The sequence below is a fragment of the Balearica regulorum genome, chromosome 4 (assembly GCF_011004875.1).
Source record: "Balearica regulorum gibbericeps isolate bBalReg1 chromosome 4, bBalReg1.pri, whole genome shotgun sequence".
NCBI lineage: Eukaryota > Metazoa > Chordata > Aves > Gruiformes > Gruidae > Balearica > Balearica regulorum.
This window is the reverse complement of record NC_046187.1, coordinates 72,703,166-72,718,442: the sequence shown is the minus strand read 5'-3', so window position 1 is coordinate 72,718,442 and position 15,277 is coordinate 72,703,166. Positions and strand designations below refer to the sequence as shown.

At 37.4% G+C, this 15,277-nt stretch overlaps 1 protein-coding gene across 4 annotated transcripts in view; it reads right to left on the bottom strand.

The window, feature by feature from the left end:
- The window catches only part of ZFYVE28 (zinc finger FYVE-type containing 28), a 157,231-nt gene that overhangs the window by 14,502 nt on the left and 127,452 nt on the right, over positions 1–15,277 (bottom strand). For 2 of the 4 annotated variants that reach the window (XM_075752661.1, XM_075752663.1), the window contains 3 exons: positions 2,467–2,621; positions 1,790–1,906; positions 60–164 (listed from right to left, as the gene is read on the bottom strand). In XM_075752661.1, coding sequence (XP_075608776.1) covers positions 60–164; positions 1,790–1,906; positions 2,467–2,621 — 377 coding nt within the window. The remainder of the gene's footprint in view (positions 1–59; positions 165–1,789; positions 1,907–2,466; positions 2,622–15,277) is intronic. The other 2 variants (XM_075752662.1, XM_075752664.1) reach the window with 1 other exon arrangement.

Sequence of the window (15,277 nt, the reverse complement as noted above, 5' to 3'; positions counted from 1 at the left end):
TTTTTTTTCTTTTTTTATACACAGTGTTCTCATTTTAATTCTCAGAAAAAAGGAAGTACCTTCAAAGTCCCCATCTCTGGCTTTTGCTGCAAGTTCTGAGGATGATATACTTTCTTGACATAAAGCACAGTCTTCCAACGCTGCATTCCTTAAACCCTGATTAACTGTAAAACAAACCAAAAAGTACTCAAATTCATATTTTTCTAATTTGCACTTAAACTCACATTGGGACTTCGGGGATTAGATTACAGTAGCATCTCTATGTACCCTCTTAGACTGCTTGCTTTTTCTTTATCCTGACACAGTGATTTAAAAGTCTCTTCTACTCTTCTTTGGAATGACAGCAGAAATGAAAGATGCTGTTATTACAGGACACACAGTCCTCTTACTTCTAGCAGTTTAGCTGCATCCTATATTTTATTTCCCAATTCTTAACTTGGCTGCTTTACAAAGTAGATTATGAGAACAACCAGAGACTCCCTAGGTGAATCACATACATCAAATCACATATATCAGAGAAACTTCATCCCCAGAGTCTCTGTACTCACTCATTTTGTTTACACTTATTTTTGCCAACACCTTTTTCTTTAATGTAATAGTTCATCCATTAGAAATGATTCCAACCAAGTACTGTTGACTAACATTTATCTCCTAGTGATAATTCTTTACAGCTCCAGTTTCTTTATTACTCTTATTTGAATGTTCAGGAGCTCTTTGATCCTCTCTTTAGCAATTCTGTCTAACCCCCCCTTTTTTTTGCCAATGAAAAAACCAGTCTCTTTTCACATCATGACATCCTGCCACCATAAAAATGTTGTGGAAGTTTCAACCATAAGTAATAGAGGACTGTAATGCATTTTGTGCATTATCCCACTGCAGAGTTGGGTTGAATTTGAGGTTTTTCTGCTAACTTAAACTAACTTTTAACTTTGTGTTTCACATAAAATCCTCAATGTTTTTAAATGAAACTGGAAGAAAGGAAAAACAAAACTTTTCAATCACGAGGAAAGGGAGGAAAAAAAAGAGCGTGCTCTGATCACCTTCAGATGCTGATAGTTCTAATCATAACAAAGGACAAAGGTAATTGCAGTCTTGCTGGGGTGACATGGTTATTTTTAGATAAGTTAGCAGACTTGCCTCTTTGAAAAAGAAATAATCAAAATGTGACAGAGAAAAAAACTCTTGCATTGGCTCATGATCTAGTCCTGGTTCCATTATCTTAATTATCTAGAATTCAAAAGTGGGTATTTTTCTATTTTGAAGTCAAATTCAGCATTCTGCAATTTCTTTAAGACAGGCCAGATTTCAGCATCTTACTGAGCATTCTCATCTTATAGTCTGCTCTTTTTACACAACTATTTAAGCTTCAGAATCAAAGTTACACATTTTGGTAAATTAAAGTGTGCCTAGTGTGAAACAATACCAGAGGAAAAAAAATAAAATCTATGAAGTCCAAACCCTGCATACATTATATTATGACTATATGGGTTACAAACACTTTTCTGTTATACATCAGAATATGGAAACGAGCAGATGCACTCTGAAGGCTTTAACTCTTTCAAATTTGCCTCCAAGTCATACTCCTGTGTACCTATACTTCAAGTGACTTCAACCTGTTTACAGTCTGCTTCCATGGCTTTTTTTAAAAACTTAGGTCAAATCACTGTACAGCGAGTCCAGGTGAAAAGCTAACAAAATGTTAAGGAAATTCTTGTCAAATACTTCACGGATCCCCATGGGGCTACCAGCAGAAATTCACTATACAAAACAAACGTTTAGATCTCTTTACCTTTCTTTTGCTTTTCCTTGTCTTCTGTTTCGGGTTTAGTTGCCATAACTTCAAACAAGGTCTTTAAGATACTTCTCAGATCACTAGCATAGTTTGTCTGCAGCTGGTCAGCAACACCTAGGAGTTTGAGAAAACAGGTAAACCATTACTAGACTATTATACCACCCTTGAAAAAGTATTTAAATTCCCTGTTGCTACCAGTAATGGCCTCATAATTATTTTTGAGGGGATCACTTGCTCGTGTTAGGCATAAAAATTGAACATTTAATTAAACTGATTTTCCATAATGGCCAAGTTACATTCTGGTCTTTATGCTACCTGCAATTTGATACACATCTTCCTTATCCTTTGGCAGGAAACACCCAGAGATTTCTTTTCCATCAAATTTCTTAACTTGAACACATAGGGCATCACCAAGCAAAAGGAAGCACTTTGAAGTCAAATCTGTTGCATGCCCAAAGTCATCATCACTACAGGTCTAAGATGTCTGCATCTCTGATTCTGCAATTTCCCATCAGGTAACAGATCTTCCTAGACCAGTCTGCGACTTCAACCGCAAAACACAGTCTTCCTGCAACATCATCTCTAGTCTGTTCTACCATAACTTTATGTTCGCCACAAAAAAAGAAAAAAAGAATAATAGTTTTTACATTCAGAACAAAAGGGTGCTCTTATACCTGAGATACAGACAAAAAGGCGGTGAATAAGATCATTACTGCCATGAAATCTGGATCTGATCTTTTCTCGTGTGGCAATTTTAGCAGCCTGCAGAGCGAGCTGGATTTCTTCCTGATCGATGTCATCAGATGAACAAGAACTTGTCATTAAACTGCTGTCAGAGGAAAAAAAAATGTAAAGAAAAGTAACGTAAATCTTTACTCAGTTGTTCAGGATGTTCTGCAAATCCTAAAGGATTTATGACTCAGGCAAGACGATAGCAAACCGGAACTAATTGCTGTAAATTCTTGTTGAAGTTCATCAACATGCAACCAATCACCATCACATTTCATTTTTGCTCTGTGACATAGCTGCAAAAAACTTTTAAGCAGAAAATCATTTGTCTGTATTTTATTGCATTTTCCTTAGCTATTACAAAGTGCTGTGCTATTTTTCACATTAACTTCTTCTAAAAGCTCAGTCCTGAGACCATAACTCCACCAAAAATCCGAAAGGGGAATATCAACCTAAAAATGAGAAGGTCAGTTCTGAAGTCAACTTAGAAATTTATTAATGCGGAGGTTAATTTAAAAAAAAAAAGAATTTCTGAATTATGTTACCTTAAAATAGTGAGAATAGAATCTAAATATAACCTTACATAAAAACTGGAAAGAAGAGTGATAAAATATAATTTACACAGTAGAGGTAGATTAGTCCCCTTATATACCTAACTAGAAACTGATGAAATGCCAAACTATTGTAAAAGAATGGATCATCAACTCCAAAGAGATTAAAATGTGTCACCAAATGTCTAGTAGAGATTTAAATTTTCTTCTAAAAACCAGAGGTACAGTTGCCAGACATTTCCAGCCTCTCATCCCCCTCCCACTTTATGGAGAGGGAGCTTGAAACAACCTGAGACCTCAGGGAAACTACGGTGGGAATCCAACTTCTTCAAATATCAGGAATTTCCTAAACTATGTGTAAATCAAGATGTATTTTTTTAAAAAAAGGAAGTACTCGGGGGAAAAAGCAGCACTTTGCCAATGGACAAACCCTTAATTGGAAGTAGAGTGCAGGATGTAATTACATTGAAGTCCTAAGGATTCACTGTGTTGAGTGAAGACGACACATCTATTCAGAGACATATTCAGAGACAGAGGAACACTAAACCATTTCCCCACATACTGGAAAGAAATTAATCTCACTAAGGATTACAAAAAACTAAAATATTTTACTTACAATCATACTTTGGCTGTCCAACACTCCAGCACACTCTACTATGCAGACAACTACTATGTTAAAAAAAAGTTAATGACTGCATAAATAGCATGCATAATGAAGGAAGTAGTTTCTAACACTTTCCAAGTTCACTCTGCTTTTATTAGGTGCTGAAACATTCAGCACCTTGCAGATCCCATCCCTATGGCTGTACACATGAACAGTTATTGCAGGATGAGACACACAGGTAACAATTATTTATAACAAAATTTTATGGGATACAGTTTTGAAATTCTGCCTGTAGGCTATACAGATAATCCTTGAAAATGTAAAAATGAATTTATTAGACCATACAATCTTAAAAGCCCTAGTAAAAACAGAAGTGAAAACAAATAGTTACTGGAGATTAGTTACTGATGGAAATAACAATAGAAAATGTGTAGCATGAATACCTTAACTGGTTTCCCATTCTTTCAAAGACAGAGTAAAGAACAGGCTTGCAAGAAGACTCATTTTGTTCATGTTATCATTTGCTATTATTAAAAGCAAATTCTCATAAAAAGATGTTAGTTCTATGCTTACAGTTCCCTCAGCACCACGACTGACTAGGTTTATTAAAAACACTGAGAAGCGAGTGAGAATTCTCTGAATTTTTCCTTTGCTTTTCCATTGGGGATAGTATATGTATCTATCTATCTATACCTGTCAATGTGGAAAGGTCTGTGTTCGAGACAATGAAACAGTCATTAAGAACATGGCTTACAAAGGTGTAAATGGAAAGGTGGTAAGAGCCAGGAAACGATCCCCGATTCATAACAGTATATGGCAGATGATTGCCTATTTGCACAAATGCTCACGTATACAGATAAAAGGAGTTTGTCTGCCTCATAACATGGCCAAATAAGGTCTAATTTTTCTCTTTGTTTTTCAAAGAATTGATCTTACAGTGATATACTATAGACATAGATATTATATAGTGATATAATAGAGTGATTGCTCTCCCATGCAAGCACGGACCTCATGACAGAGACAAACCAGCCTGTGTGTGTCATTATATAACCCCAACACAATGGTCTCTCTGAAGCAGAAGCCTTGGCGCAGGGGAAAGCAGGGGTATTGATTCAAGGATGACTCTTCCCTCCAAATCACAGCTGAAGAAATATTTCAAAGTAAGGTGTTAAGTGGTCAGAGAGCTACGAAGAATGCTTCTCAAGATTATGAGCTACTTTGTCCTTTCCCATTTTGCGGAAAGGAAGAAAGGCTTATTCCACAATTCTGACCAAGCTCTGACTGATTTTAATAACAATGTTTGCCTTTCCCAGTCTCCTCCAACTGGGAGGAATGAAGTTTTACCTACTTCCTAATTCCTCTAAGGAATGTGGTTTGACCTACTTCTGTTCCAGGCTATTCTGTGTTAGATTTTGTGGTGCATCATTAACACTGGTCATGTAACACCACAATACTGGATAGAACTTTTTTGTCCTAAAAATCCCTGGCACAGAGCACATACAAATTGCTTCAGCACTGTGGGATGCAAGGTCAGCACGTATGCATACTCCCATTGATAACATACCTTCCTATGCACAGTTACATGTAAAGTGGAATATCCATATCCAAGAGGTTCAGAAAAGAGGATATTTTTTATTCAGGATTGCTTGTGCCATGGGAAAGAGAAAAGTGAATATTCCAGAATAATTTAAAACTGGACCTAAGAATCACCTACAGAGACAGAAACAATTACTCTACCAACAGGACCAAGTCAGATTTAGATGAAAATGACTCTCAAAGAATGACTAATGACCATCTGTTCTTCACTTTAAAACATATCTTATTGTTAAAGAATGTAGCCAGAAAATTAATATTGTAGAGGCAGTCAGAAATACTGTAAGAACAGAAACATAGCAATTGTTTCAGTTAAAGAGCAGAAGAGCCACCTTTTCTTGTAACAGGGTATCCCAAATAGCAGTACTTGCATCTATGCAAATATTAAAGACTCTCTTGATTTTTTAAATTAATATTATAGAAAATAAACCTGAATTTTGATCTACAAAGTTTAGCTTACCTTTTTGCCAAATTATTCTTTCAGACAAGTTATTTTTTTAGTTCCATAAGGAATACCATTCCTACTTGGCTTATCTAACATGCATAATTTGGCTCAAAATTCTGAGCTGATACCAGACGTGTAGGAAGCATTTCATTAACGTCAGACTACACTCAGATCTGGAATGTTTCACTGCCCATATCTGCAGAATCAAGTACCGCTGCAGAATATAAATAGCCACACTAAGGAGTTAGAAACAAGTCCTCATTTTCGCAACTTCTTGGTTGAAGAGAACCCTGTATTACCCAAGGAATTACGTTAAGAGATAAGAACAAAATAAGCATGGAATTCCCTTTGCAAAATATTTATTGTATAAACAATGCTTATCATGTATTTATTTTTCATATTGTAAAATAATTTCAAAGTTATCATGTCTGAAGGCAAATATCAAGGAATAAGACATGTGAAAGGTTGATTCCCTGCTTACATGTTATGAAGGAAAAGATACCCTTTGGCAGATACAACGAATTAGCCTTTTTACCTAACTTGGCTAGCGTTTACCCAGCAATTTTAAAATTACTCTCCATTTGTCACGTCAGAAGAATAGCAACACTTGTTCAAACAATTTAAAGATGTATCTCTATAACAGTTGCCTGGTGTCAAAGCTCGACTGTGAAATTTAGACAAATACGTACAAGCAAACAAAACTCGATAATGTAATTGTACACTATCATCTTTCACCCGTAGAATCACATTGCTTTATAGCTTTAAGTATGCTTTGGAACTTTGTGAGCCAGATTAAGCAGTAGTATCCAAACATAATGGAAAACAGGACTGTGAAACAAGATTATGACTGACATTTTCAGAAGTGGCCAGTCATTTTAGGTAACAATCTGTGACGACAGCTTTGTGCTGTATTTGGTCGGCATTGACACTCATCCAAAAACAGTAAAAGCAGCAAAGTCTAAAACTGAATAGCCAAAGTAGATTCAAAGTTGGTCCAAATTTAAATATTTTACATTTCTGCTCAAAAAATAATCAATAGCAGTAAAATCTGTAACCACTCATAGATGTCCTATGAAGACAAGCTGAGAGAGCTGGGGTTGTTCAGCCTGGAGAAGAGAAGGCTCCGGGGAGACCTTATTGCAGCCTTCCAGTGCCTGAAGGGGCCGACAGGAAAGCTGGAGAGGGACTGGTTACAGGGGCATGGAGTGACAGGACAAGGGGGAATGCTTTAAGCTGAAGGAGGGGAGATTTAGATTAGATGTTAGGAAGAAATTCTTCCCTGTGAGAGTGGTGAGGCACTGGAACAGGTTGCCCAGAGAAGTTGTGGAGGCCCCCTCCCTGGAAGTGTTCGAGGACACATGAGTGGATGGGGCTTTGGGCAACCTGGTCTAGTGGAGGGTGTCCCTGCCCATGGCAGGAGGGTTGGAACTAGATGATCTTGAAGGTCACTTCCAACCCAAACCATTCTAAGATATGCTTCCTTCCAAATTTGTCTAGAAGTATTTGGTTCATGAAACCTGAATTCTGCTCTGAACTGAATGCAGTGTGTATGAGATTCTCTCCAAGAATTCCTCAATACTTACAAACAAATGCTCAGAGCATCTTAAGTATACATTAAATATTAAGCAATGGCAGATAAAAATAATTTAAAAACTCACTGTATTGAATATAACAAATACAAAGAAATGAACTGAACTATTATGTTTTCAAAAGTATCACAAAAAGCTTTTAAAGTGGTTAAATGGTTTGTTTGGTTTTAGAAATCTTTGATCAAATGCAAGTAGTGACGACCTTTTGCTAAGGAGAAAACCCAAGATATCTATTCTACTATAGATCATGCAATTATGTTACCAAATTTAAAAGGAAAGTAAGTTCACCTTAAGTCTCTGATTTTAGGCAAGGTCTTCGATTACAACTGATTTTCAGGTACAGATTTCAGAAGATTGTCAGTGGTGCCGTTAAACCAAGAGGGCTCAAGTTCCAACAAGACAAACTCATCCCAATGAAGTCTAAGAGCAAACCACTTAGAAGTTCTATGAACAATACTACAAATGTTTAACAGAAAAGTGTTAACAGAATTCAGTACCTATGTTGCAGAAATACCTGGACATCAGTGATTCCTGTTCACTTGCTCTAGAAATCTCCAACAAACTACACAAGCATAGGTTGAAGTAGGATGCTACTATTTGCAACAACAAGTAATACCTTCCTGCGGTTGTATGAATTCAAAGCTTGTGAATTCACTTTATAGTAAATTCAAAATCCATATATTAAATGGTACTATGCTGATACAGAGGTTTACCCACTTTGCAAAACCAGAGTGATAAACTTTGAGACAAAGTTGCTCTTCAAAATTTCATACATGCCACATGGAAGCAGGTGAGATGCCTTCTACAGTAAGAAAATGTGACAATTTCACAAAGTTTTCTATGATTTTACACATTCCTATTTACACAAAAGGACACTGCAACTCTAAACCATGCTGAAAGTTTTTATAAAGGAACAGTAGTCCGATTCTTAAATATCAGTTATAGTTCATTAAAAAATTGATGACAGACTGCCCACAAAGTATTAAACAGTGCAGTTCCTTGGACTTAAATGACATCAATTCATTTGCACTAGTTGGCCTTTATGAATGTCTCACGTCCATTTCTCAAAATGTTACATGTTTTAAATAACTAGGACAAAGATATCTACATGTATAGCTATATCATGGACATGAATTTTCATATAAATGTTTTGACTATTCTAGTTCTTAGAATATTTCTCATAAAACACTACCAGGAGCTCCCTGGCTTTCATTTTTGTTCATACAAAATTTAGCACAATGGCCACCTTATGTTCTATGTACAATATCAATACCAAACTTTTTATCCAAACTATGATATTTAAGGGGTCTTTTCTCTCTCATCTGAATTTTTTCATACTTGAAGTAAATAAATTAAAAAAACCAAACCAAAACTTTTGCAGGCAAATCTATGTTATTGTATGCGCATAATTTCTAAAACTACGTCAAGTAACTGGTATGTTCATCCCACTGATACTCATGTAGGCTCTAAGTGGAAACCCTACCACTAACCTGTCAACCTGTCTTTCCCAAGCTATTACTCATATACTTTGTCAGGCTGTATTCAACTCTGGGTTCCAATTTGAAAAAACAAACAAACAAACAAAAACAAACAACTGCTCCAAAGACCATCTAAAAGATCAGACAATAGTTGGGGAAAGGCAAAGATTGTATACAGGAGGAATGACAACAGAAAAGCGATAGGGGTTTGGTAAGAGAAGTACAACTCCATGGCAGTGAAAAGAAAAAATTACTACTTCTCATTCTGCTTTTCGTAGTACCTCTGGCATTTCTTTTTGGATACTCTCACAAGAAAGACAATAAACAGCAGGTTAAAACCCTTTGGTTTCTAACATGTACTAGTTTTGATATGGCTGGGAGGAAAATTGTGAGATTAATGGTTTCTCACAATTATTTTAAGTGAAGGGGGTGGCTACACACTCAATTTTAGAGTCATTTAAACCAAATCCAGAACATGTCTTGTTACTTGCGTAATAGCACAGTTATTTAGCTAAGGAATACATTTTAAGGAGTGACCCCAGAAGCTACATTTAAAGTTGACTGAAAAAAAAGCTTTAATCCAGAACTTTTATTTCTTGACTTTTTAACCCTAATATTTTATTAAATCAAGAGGGGTTTAAAATGCAATCCCTCAGGTATTTCCTACTTTAAGAGAAAAGGCTAAAGAGTGAAAAAAACCAAGCCATAAAGTGTTCCCAAGGCTTCAGAACTTTGTCTTGAGAAACAAATAATACAACTGCATGCAAATCCCTCTATCAGGAACAATCTAGCCAGGCACCAACAGAAGGAGTGGACTTGACTAGGCTACAGCATTATCACATGTATTAGATTAGGGATGCCCAGTGCCATACATGGTAGGACATGTGCTAAAAGCCCCATCTGCTGTCAACCTTTTGAATTCCACAGTAGGGGAATTATTTTTCACACACTGCAAGATTTGCAGAAGCCCCTTCTTAGCATCTTTTGCTCCAGAAGAGGTGGGCAATCTGAGGTCAGCTGATTAAAATAAGTAATTTGGCTAATGGGATTAGCCATATGTCCTAAATGATATCTTAGGTAAAATTCCTGAGCCTTGAAGACTACTGAATTTGAAATTAACAGCAACAACTTCTGCTCCACACCCTGGCAGCTTCCACTGCTGCCCACTCTGTTGGAAGAACATCTTCTTGAATCCTTCCTCAGCTCTTCAAACCTCAAACTGCCGAGCATTCTTGTACTTACTATGTCGGATTTTTCAAAAACCACAGCTGTTGAAGCAACATATTGTTAAATAGATTCACCATAAGATACTCTACCTAGACAACTGGCTTATTTCAAACTCATTACCACTCTGGCCTGGGTTTTCAGAAGAATGCAAAGATCCTGTATTTCAGATGAGAATTAAAATAAACAACATTGCCAGCACAGGATTTATCAACTTTAACAGTGCTCTTTCCAACATAGCTTTTTTTGGTCATTATAGATAAAACCCCTGTAAGACTGCATATGAGCAAATAACTTCAGAGCATTATTAATCAACAGGGCTGCTTTCTAACCATCAAATTTAATGTGAGATACTTGCAAATTACTACATTTACTGTTTTTCTTAAAATTTAAACCAAAAAGGGATAAAACCTGCAAGAAAAGGATATTGTAAAATTCAAGAAAAACACAGAACTGAAAATATAAGAAGTTAGAATATTGCTTAGGTTCTACTAAGATTTTCTCAATTCCACCATGATGGTTTTTTGAACACTTCCTTGTAATCAAACATGCATTTAAAAATCTGAAACGTTCAATCACATTGCAAAAAGACAAATAATACAAAGTTAGAGCACAGAAATATTTAAATGTCAAAAATAATCATGAACTGAAAGTGAAAAACAGAGATAGTACAGCACTTATGAAGAAATGGTATGTAATTATCAGGTCTAGTATCTGATACAGGGATACAAACGCATTGGTTCCAGCTTTTACGCCTTATCCAGAACTTGACACAGGACAGATAGAACCTGGATACCTGATGCTGGATACAAATACTTCCAAGGGCAAAGAGCAATTTCATATAGCTTGGCAGGAATGTCCTCTGCAATACACAAGCACCTATTCTGTATGGCATAGTAAGAAGTGAATTAATTTAGCGTCCAATTCCAGCAGATACTTGCTTGAGTTGCAACTCCTGCGTGTGGCAGAAACAGAGATGGAGAAGCAGCACTGAAAACTGTTTTTCTAGCAAGAGGAACTCTGAGGGATAGGGAAACTTATTAGCACAACACTTGCATATCGCCTCCATCAGTTCCCTCAAAAAATAATACAGAGCAACCAGCTGAAGCATTAAAGCATCCTAGGGTCTAGGAGAATCCCCTAGGAATTCAGCATCCAGCCATGGGAGTCAAAGCTGAGAAAAGCTAATTAAAGTATTAGGTGGAGCCTTAAAATTACAATTAGAAAAGAAAGATTTCTCTTCATTTTTCACCTTCAGTGCCACTGTAAGTATGAGGAAATCCTCTCTTTTTCCCTCCAATATAATTGTAGTTTTACAATGTATCTTGCTTTTAGACATTGCCAAAAACTCTGCAAAAACCGCAGTTACTATAGTGATTTTAGTTAATTACACATAATCTCAAAACTCCTATTCTAAAGGGTTTTTTTTTGGGGGGGGAACCCAATCTGTAAAATAAAGTCTGATTTCTGAACACCAGCAATTTTTGTTCTATTAGTAGCACAGGGAACACCAAGTGACATTCAAGAACAGATTTTTTACACATCGTTAAAAGGAACATGATTATAAATGTGGCCAAATTACTAAAAATGAAAATTACAAGTGAGCTATGTAGAAACAAGAACACAAACCCATTATGATCACTTTGCGTCAGACCCCAGCCAGATGATATGCTTGACATGCCACCTGGAATACAGCCCCCAAATGGCAAATTTTGCGGTGTCTACCAATTTTGCTAGAACAGACTTATTGCCTCTGCCACTGATGCTAATCAGCTTAAAATATTGCCCTATTTCACTTAATATACAGAGAGAACAACTTATTTTATATTTAATTTACTTCAACCACATCAGACATTTTAACACCTCTAAAATATGAAGTTTATCATTTTAATAGGGAAAGACCAAGAAACTTCCAACAACTGAATTTTCACCTTCCCACTGTAACAAGCACTTGTTAACAAGTAGTTCACACAAGCTGCCTGGGTTATTCCTTGAGAAAATAAAATCTGCATCAGTTACTTGTTACTGAAGACAAAAATACACATATACCCAAAAATACCTTGTGGAATTTCCTAAAAGGGAACACTAAGCTTAGAAAATGCTGCACCATTTGGAGATTTGATTTTTTTTTTGTCTTGTGGGGTGAAGAACAAGATAGGCATGAAACACATCAAGAAGAATCCTGGCGGTGAAAAACTAGAGACATCTGCTTCAGTCACATATGTCTCACTGACTAAAATCACAAGCAAAAGCTGACAGACCTCATCAACGCTGACTTTTTTGTTTTGCTGGTACTGCTCTGCTGGTTGTTGGGGCAAGGGATTTAGCAGCAAAGCAAGGAGATGGTACATAGCAGCCTGTTGATGACTGTATTAATATGCGTATTAATTGCCCTCACACTGCTTGAGTGACAGAGCTGTACAAAATAGCAGACACAGTGCCTAAAACATACACAGACGGTTTGCAGCTCAAAATCATTAGGCAGGAATAGCATCTATACCGGAAATCGTTCTGATTTGCTCAAGGTATAAACCTCTTTCTCTTCCCACAACCCTTCTGAGCTCTTTATTTCCATGATTCCAGTACAGTACGTGTAAAGCCATTACAACCAGCCTTTTTCTGGTTACGAGCAGTCTTTTCCATAAAAAGTAGCTCTATAGAAAAAAAAAAAGGGGAAAAATCTACAGTAACGCATTGATTAAAACAAAAATGACAGCTCCGAACATTAATGCAGAGTTAATCTGTCATTTTGCACAGCTTAAAAAAAATATAAACTGACCAAGTTAACAATGGTAGAACTGCAAGACAGGAGATCTGGAGACACAGCTGATCAGGAAGACTGTGACACATCAGCTAAAATACATGGTTAACATATTGGTTGCTCTACACACTATCGTCTCTACAAGATCCCCAGGGTAGTTGTGATCTCTTTACTGAAACTTGTGGGCATGTGATTTGTGCTGTAGCTTTGGTAGCATAGCTCTGGACCATGAGATGAACAAACTGAATTCTCCTAGTGTAATTCACAGTCCTGGTGAATGGCCAAGCTTTTATTCCTTCTTGCATCCTTTTTGATGCACTGAGTTCTACTGATGAAAAAGCACAGTATAAAACCTGGTTTTGTAAGAGACTGTCCACCCAGAAGAACTGTGATTGGTCTGTGAGATGGGCAGGCAGCTGGCTCCCAGGCTGCACTCAGAGTGGCGATCAATGGTTTTTAGACAGGCTGGCAGCCTGTCACAAGTGGGGTCCCCCAGGCATCAATACTGGCCCCCATGCTGTAAGCGATCTGGATGATGGGACTGAGAGCACCATCACCAAGTTCACTGATGACACCCAACTGGGTGGTGAGATGAATGCACCAGAAAGGAAAGCCATCTTACAGAGAGACCTGGACAGGCTGGAAGAATGAGCTGGCAAGAACAAAGGGAGTTGAACAGACTCAAGTGCAAGATCCTGCACTGTGGATGACATCACCAAAGAGCCCAGCGCAGGCTGGGATCTGTGGGGTGGGGAGCAGCCTTGCTGAAAGGGACCTGGCAGTCCTGGTGGACAACAACCAGAACAGGAGTCGGCAGCGTGCCGCTGAAGCGGCAAAGGCAGATCAGATCCTGGGCTGCATCCACAGGGGCATTACTAGCAGAGATAGAGATGTGATCATCCCACTACGAAGCGCTTGTCAGGCCACACCTGGAGTACTGTGTCCAGTTCTAGTCTCCACAATTCAAGAAGAGACACAGACTGGAGAGGGTCCAAAGAAAGGCCATGAAGATGATGTAGAACCTGTCCTACAAGGAGAGACTGAAGGAGTTAGGTCTTTTCTCCCTGGAGAAGAAAGAGAAGGCTCAGGGGGACCTCATCACAGTATTCGAGTACGTAAAGGGTGGCTACAAAGAGGATGGAGGCTCTCTCCTCACAAGGAGCCACATGGAGAGAACAAGTTGCTCCAGGAGAGATTTTATCTTGATATAAAAAAGAAACATTTTTACACTGAGAACAGTCAATCATTGGAACAACCTGACCAAGGAGGTGGTAGAGTCCCCATTGCTGGACATTTTCAAGATTCAATTGGAAAAGGTGCTAGATAATCTCATCTAGGCTTCCCTTCCCACAACAGGTTGGACCAGATGATCTTCTGAAGTTCCTTCCAACCTGGGGTATTCTATGATTCTATGAACTGGCTGGAAAGGTAGCTTCAAAACAGTCTCCTGCAAAACATCCTGAAGCAGGCAATCAAAATTTCATCTCATTTATATACTCAGATAACCTACCCTGCCTTGTTTCACATGTGTGTTTATACTAACAGGGATGTACTCAAAATAGGCAATAAAGTAAGCAATATCCTTTGACTATATCCAGCAAGCCAATGACCTTGGGCTCCGCCCATATGTACGCAAATACAGATATTCTAACAGAAATAGCCAGATAAATATCCCACTCTATTTGCTGGCAAGCTCTTGCTGTTTTGGCATAGACTTGAGTCACAATACATTTCAGAGAACTCTTTGTACAGACTGTAAATAACAGGCTAAAACTTCACCACCAATTTCTGCAAATGTCTAAAACTGTAAGAAAAAATATAATACAAAACAACAATATTTAAGCCACAATGACGTATCTAAAAATAAAAAAGTGACTGCTGACCAGAGAAAGCATCTGTTGTATCATTAAGGTTAGCTTTAAAAGTTGTTATTTAAAGTTACCATTTTTTGTCTTATCAAAACTTTAAAACAAAGAAGTAGGCTTTACCATGTAGTCTAGACAGGCAAACACTTTAATACAGATTCATCAGTATTTCTTCCTCCTTTGCACCACCTCACACCAAAAATTCCAATGAGGCTTGAAATCAACTAATTGCAACTACCTTGTTCTTCTGTTGTCTCACCTATTTTTTCTCATCATTCCCAAAACAACATTTTTCTTGCCATTTTCTAGCTCCAGTCCTTCAAAGAAATTGGGTTCATTCTTGGCTTTAAGCATACCAAGTCATCTCATTCTGTTAGCATATGAATAGCCTTCACTTAGGTTTCCACTCAAATTAATGGTTCTCTCAGGATCTTGCCCAGTAATTCTAATGCAGGTTGAAAGCTGACAGACAAATTCCCGCAAACAGTTTATTTTTAAAAGCTACTGACTTCACTACTTCCAACACTGAAATGGATAAGATTCCAGTAGTGTATTTTATTAGCTGCATATTTACAATTCAGTAAGTTACAGTTATATCAAAAATTGTCTTAAAAATTACATTTATGAAAAAGAAGCCATTAAAAAT